The sequence below is a fragment of the Acyrthosiphon pisum genome, unplaced genomic scaffold, assembly GCF_005508785.2.
Source record: "Acyrthosiphon pisum isolate AL4f unplaced genomic scaffold, pea_aphid_22Mar2018_4r6ur Scaffold_21878;HRSCAF=25160, whole genome shotgun sequence".
NCBI lineage: Eukaryota > Metazoa > Arthropoda > Insecta > Hemiptera > Aphididae > Acyrthosiphon > Acyrthosiphon pisum.
Window position 1 is genome coordinate 7,088 of NW_021771390.1, and position 6,027 is coordinate 13,114.

Below are 6,027 nucleotides of genomic sequence, written 5' to 3' on the forward strand. Positions count from 1 at the left end.
AAATTAGCAAAATAGCAATAAAAACAGTAAATATGCAAAAAATAGCAAAATCAAATTTCGTGTATGACATCAGAGAAGTGTGATACATAATTGTGTCTTACTTTGGATGTTCTAGGACGAACCAAGAAAAATATGCATTTGCTACAACTTCCGAGCCCTGATCATTAATATAATATAATATATTAAACAAAAAATAACTCATAACGAAATAATTTATTATATAATAAGTTAAAATATTGGTTTAGTAGAAATATTTATTTCACGCGATTTATCTTTTTCCTTAGCATAACACCTAATAATTTATTATATATCGTTTTGGACCATGCGTTATTATTTTTAAATTTAATAGGTATTAAATTATTTAAAATAGAACGTGTTTATATAATGATTATATAATCATATAAAATACCTACCAACGTGTGATATTAAATACCAATATTAAATGTTGATTTGCTGCTAACATCTGAAATTATGTTGAAAATAATTAAGTATAGTAAATACTAAATAACTTACCGGATATATATATACTAGATAATATATATATAATATATATATATATGCCGGTGGAGTAGCGTCTTTTTCAACTTAATGTATGGGTTGAAAATTATAAGGCAATGAATTTGAGGGGGTTCCGACTTGAGTTTTAAAAATTTAATTTTAAACATAGGTTGTGTACCTACACAAGATTTTTCGTATTTTAAATCTCTATATAAATATTATTTATTAATTATTAGTATTACACACAAAAAATAAATCACCTTATAATTAGTACAACTCTAAAATAATTTGTTGAATTCTTCAGAACGTTTAAATAAAATAATAAACACAAAACAAATTATTTTTTTACTTATAAACTAAATCAATTCTCCTATTTTTGGTAATAAATTGTCCGACCACTTCATCATAAAGTGTAAGTTTTTTTTAACTCTAAATCAATAACTTTTTTCAATCGACTACATTGAAAACGATGAATGACAAATTTTGTTCTAGGGATTTTCTAGATGATGATCCTTTTAAGGGGATCAAAGCACTCGTATTTTTCATACGTTTTATACAAATAATAAGCTGTGATGAATTACATATACTTAGGAATGTCTGATTTTAATTTTTTATGCATGTATAAACTTATGAAAAACAACGAAAATACAAAATAAAAGTTTTGCCTTAGAACCAATTAATTATATGTACTTGGAATGCATTGTTCATTGTTCAACCCATACTATCTAGACTTTAATCAATTCGATACGATGAACTTACAAGATACCACACTATAGGTACATAGTATACATAATTAGAGGCTTAACGGTATCTGATTATAAGAGATACGAAAATGATGTATTAGAAACCTACAGTAAAGGCATTAAAAAGTTTCCAATAATGCTAACAAAAATATTTTTTTTTATTTTTTTTATTTTAGTAGTCCTGAAAACGAATACTTGATAAGCACACTGATACATTCACATTTTTCGGACGGTATCTGTGATCAAAAATGTATTGATGTGCGGTCGTGGCTTATACTTCAAACATTACTAAATGTTGCAGGGAAGTCGTATAATGAATTTCTGGGGGTTCTTGATTTAGTGTATCTCGAAGACGCGATGTCCCGCGTTTGCCGAATACGTCGTCAGATTGGTTCGCCAATTTTAGTGTATTATAATTGTATAACTTATGGCCATTTATTTTAGGCGATGAAGAAGTTACCGAAACATCTCGGTAACTACCATCCGGTACAGCTCTTAAATGAGCTAATACCGGGGATACGGTACTGGGTTACCGTTATTGCGAATCCTCAGGCTGACATTCTGGGAAATGCAGGATAAATGGCTTGTTAATTGTTGAATCGAACACTGTTGAAAAATAATTTTATTTATTTATTAATGTAGAAAGTAGAAATATAATATATTACAAATTAATGAATAGTGATTAAACCAAACTATCGTAAATAATCATACCCGAAAAAAAAGGCCAGTGCCTTTATCGCTATTTGCCTCTGGGCGGCCTTTTTCGTCGATGCTATAAAATATAAATCAATAGCAAAAGTAATTAATTTTTTTAGAAACAATTTTTAATATGAATACTTATTAATCCAGCCAATTTATTCTGTTTTATATAGCTTTATTAATATTACGTGAATAATCTTTATTAATTATTTCATTTATATCTAAAAGATTGTAATGTTTTTTTTTTATTTAATTATCAAGATAATTAGATAACCTCTGCATTTAAGCAATTGGCTGATAATTATATTTATTTTTGTTGTAAGTATATTATAGTAAAGTGATTTCATAAAAAATAATTAATCATATTTGAGTTTACGCAATAAAAGGAATATTAAAATCGATTAAAAACTTATATTAATAACGTCAATACCTAATAAAATGTTGCATTTTAAAAATATTACCTCGTCCAACAATTACTAAGCCATAAACTCTGCATTTCACCAGAATATCACTTGGTGGATTCGCAATAACGGTAACCCAGTACCGTATCCCCGGTATTAGCTCATTTAAGAGCTGTACTGGGTGGTAGTTACCGATATGTTTCGGCAACTTCTTCATCGCCTAAAATAAATGGGCATAAGTTATACAATTATAATACACTAAAATTGTGATAACTGTAATAATATATATTAATATATAATACTTTAAAACCGCCAATCGGCGAAACAATCTGACTACGTATCCGCCAAACGCGGGACATCGCGTCTTCGAGATGCACTAAATCAAGAACGCCCAGAAATTCACTGTACGACTTCATTGCATCCTTTAGTAATGTTTGAAGTATAAGCCACGACCGCACATCAATACATTTTTGATCACCGATACCGTCCGCAAAATGTGAATGTATCAGTGTGCTTATCAAGTATTCGTTTTCAGGACTACTACCCTGCATACACAAGTTTAAGATTTAAGATAATATCTAGTAGTGGATTGAATTTATAAACACTTTATGGAAAAAAAAAAACAATATGTAATAATAATATTATAATACAGTTATTTCTTCTAAGGTATATCAATATGGTATTAATTAAATTAATTATGTTAAAAACCGGGATATATTTTGTATGAAATAACAACAAAATAAGTTTTTTAAATTCACTTTTAAATATTCGTTAACGATTAGTAAGTATGTTATTGGTTATAGACCATTAAATAAGTAGTTCAAATTGATTTGTAAACTTATATTAAACATGTGATCGTTCGCAGTTTCGCACATTGTAATTATGAATATTGTTCTTTATTACAATACTAATATTTTCAAATAATAGTTATTTAAAATAAATATAATATAATATTAAATGTTAACTTACTTCTGGCATGTTTATATCATCAATAAAATGAATTAGTGTTTTACGATCCGGTAGACAAAAGTTTTTACCAGCTTTTTTCTCCAATGGTTTTTCCAAAATCTTTTGTAACATTTCTAGTAAAGATTAAATTATAATATTAAGACTGATAATAAAGTGTTAGACGTTAGTAATATGTATGATTGTGTGCTTTAAGAGAGATCCATTTTTGAAAATATTATCATTAATATTATTAAAGAACAATTAGCAGTATAAAACTATAAAGTCATCACTCATACTCATAAAAATATAAGCAGAGAGTATATATAGTTTACAACTAATTATGTCTTACTTGTTTTTATTTACAAAACGTCTAATTAAAAATAAAAGTTAAAAATAATTACTCTGGTGAACACCTTCAATCATAAATATAGCTATCTAAATATGTACAGATTTAGGTTTTTAGTTTTTAAGTACCAGATATTGTGTATAAATTAAGCGGTACATTTGCAACAGCGTACAAATCATTATAAAGTGATTTGAGGTTATCATCATCGGCTCCGGCCAACATGATTGCCTTTTTTTTATCAACCAACAAGTTGTGGAAATATCTAATCCTAGTTGTTCCTATTGTGTTTACGAGTGTTGGCTGTAAATAATTATAATTTATAATAATAGGATCTATGTCACCGTCCAGTATCATCAATTTGGATCCATCAACAGACATTTGTGATTGCTCTCTTATCAGGCACGAAAACAGTTCTATCCGAATATACAATATTACTACAAACACGTGCAAAAATTATAGTGATGCACAAACTCTTACTATCTACACATCCTTTAGTAGTCGGATTAATGACGCCAAACAACTCGTCATCAGTTACTGCATTCGGTTCAATGTCATTTAAATATGGTTTAAATTTCAGGTTTGCGTGAGTCCTATACAGAGTTTGCCACAACTCAGTCTTGCCCGTACCGGTCACGCTAATTATGAAAACTGAATGCTTAACTTCTAATAACTCCACTAGTTTCACTACCTGCGAGGATAAGATTAATAACTCATATTACCATCAATAGAACGTATAATATATATATATATATATATATTTTTTAGGACCTTGAGAATGAAATTATTCTTATGCTGGAGTTTCAAGTCAACCATAGCTTGACGAATTTGATTTTCAAATTCTAATTCACGTGTTCGGGGCACGTCTAACGCAATAAACAAATCACCGACGAGTCCCATAAATAAAGTAGTATCTTCAGTTACAATTTTTTGAGTGGTGAGCTTTCGAAGAGCTCGCATTATAACTTCATATTCGCAACGATTTCCATCCACCGCCTAAAATTTAAATTTTATAATCTAATATCTCAAGGAAATCTTTTAAGATGCATAATATTTTATACAATTAATTCGGTCAAGATTGATTAATTTACTCTAAAATCCATTTGTTCGGAGCAATGGAAAACATAGACCATCATTGGTAATGCTCTTCCTAAATCTTTAGTTATTCCAGTTTTCCTGGCAACGGCTGGTTCAGCAGGAACGCCGGCCATTGTTAAATTAAACGACTATTTTAAAGGACATCATTAAAAAGATTGAACAAGACACGATAGGTAACCCCAATATTATATTATAATATACCTACCTATGCTAACAAAAATTTCGATTTTTATGAAAAATGGAGTTATCCTGTTTTTGAAAAGTGATTTTATGTTACATAGGTATACTAGTATATTGTAATAATATTACAATAGGACCCCATCTACTTAATAAGTTCACAGTTACGTACAATATGCATTTAAATAAAAATGAATTATAAAACGTTTAACATTTTTACATACGTCGCAGTTATCGGCCTTCGACGTCCTCGCTTCTTGTCTGCGGCCGATCGAGTTTTGATCTATATAGGATAATATAAATTACAAATGATTATTTATAATATTATGAATACACAACATTCAATAATAAACTATGCTTATAAGTATTTATATGACTAAACTTACTTTGCCTTATGGCATAATCTATAAACCGGCCGAGGCCATACAAAATGGCCTCGCCGGCAATGTCGCAGATTAAACTGATCATCTCTGAAACCAAAAAGGAAAACAAATAATAAATACACCAGACATTATATTATTATGTATAAATTTCTTACCAAAATATTATAATCTGCTTGAAATCGAACAAAAAATGAGCAAATAAATTTACAAATACTGAAATACATATACCTAGTATAAACATTAAACATGTTTGGTTGCTATTGAGATTTGGGATTACAAAATATTTAGTTGTTTGTCAGTCACCTATATATATTTTTACCTTTAAAAAATGGTTGTTTCAATTAGAAATATTATATATTTTGTAAGTTATTTATAAAAAGGTGGGTAAGTGGATGTCGCTCTGCTGTACAGTAGGTTAGAAGTGGGTCACTGTATAATGGACAGTATTAAATTTGAATTCAATGATATAATATCACTGTATAAGAAAAACGATTCTGAGCGGAGACGGTATATCAGTCTATGTATTAGACATATAATATATACTTATCTATGGTACTAAAAAAAAATTGACCTATAATAGGTACCTATAATAAATTCCAAATTAATCATATCATAATATCTATTAGGTACTTATAAGCTATAACGCGTTATACATCAACAAAAAACCGTGGTAAAATCATAGATATATAATAGCATACTTTTGAAGTTTTAAGTACCCACGAATAATATTATACAAT

The 6,027-nt window shown here is 28.6% G+C and overlaps 2 protein-coding genes across 3 annotated transcripts; both read right to left on the reverse strand.

Annotated features, from left to right (window-relative positions):
* Window positions 1-1,518: 1,518 nt before the first annotated feature.
* LOC100571026 (dynein beta chain, ciliary-like) lies at window positions 1,519-4,349 on the reverse strand. The gene is made up of 7 exons (XM_029492604.1): window positions 4,113-4,349; window positions 3,764-4,048; window positions 3,311-3,423; window positions 2,644-2,886; window positions 2,402-2,561; window positions 1,953-2,013; window positions 1,519-1,847 (listed from the first exon to the last, which is right to left on the reverse strand). The coding sequence occupies exons 2-7, from the start codon at window positions 4,011-4,013 to the stop codon at window positions 1,829-1,831; spliced, it is 846 nt and encodes a 281-aa protein (XP_029348464.1). The 5' UTR covers window positions 4,014-4,048; window positions 4,113-4,349; the 3' UTR covers window positions 1,519-1,828.
* On the reverse strand, window positions 4,326-5,626 carry LOC115033039 (dynein heavy chain 17, axonemal-like). Of its 2 annotated transcripts, none has more exons than XM_029492605.1 (3): window positions 5,294-5,626; window positions 5,132-5,190; window positions 4,326-4,628 (listed from the first exon to the last, which is right to left on the reverse strand). In XM_029492605.1, the coding sequence occupies exons 1-3, from the start codon at window positions 5,373-5,375 to the stop codon at window positions 4,338-4,340; spliced, it is 432 nt and encodes a 143-aa protein (XP_029348465.1). In that variant the 5' UTR covers window positions 5,376-5,626; the 3' UTR covers window positions 4,326-4,337. The 2 variants fall into 2 exon arrangements, with proteins under 2 accessions (XP_029348465.1, XP_029348466.1); XM_029492606.1 differs by lacking the exon at window positions 4,326-4,628 and adding an exon at window positions 4,648-4,858.
* Between the last annotated feature and the right edge of the window lie 401 nt (window positions 5,627-6,027).

Coding starts and splice junctions, on each gene's coding strand:
- LOC100571026 (XM_029492604.1), bottom strand. CDS start 4,013: ATGTCTGTTGATGGATCCAAATTGATGATACTGGACGGTGACATAGAT. Junction 3,424..3,763: donor TAATTTATACACAATATCTG/GTACTTAAAAAC, acceptor AATCTTTACTAG/AAATGTTACAAAAGATTTTG. Junction 2,014..2,401: donor CTTAGTAATTGTTGGACGAG/GTAATATTTTTA, acceptor TATATTTTATAG/CATCGACGAAAAAGGCCGCC.
- LOC115033039 (XM_029492605.1), bottom strand. CDS start 5,375: ATGATCAGTTTAATCTGCGACATTGCCGGCGAGGCCATTTTGTATGGC. Junction 5,191..5,293: donor AGATTATGCCATAAGGCAAA/GTAAGTTTAGTC, acceptor TATCCTATATAG/ATCAAAACTCGATCGGCCGC. Junction 4,629..5,131: donor CGAAGGCCGATAACTGCGAC/GTATGTAAAAAT, acceptor TTTAAATTTTAG/GCGGTGGATGGAAATCGTTG.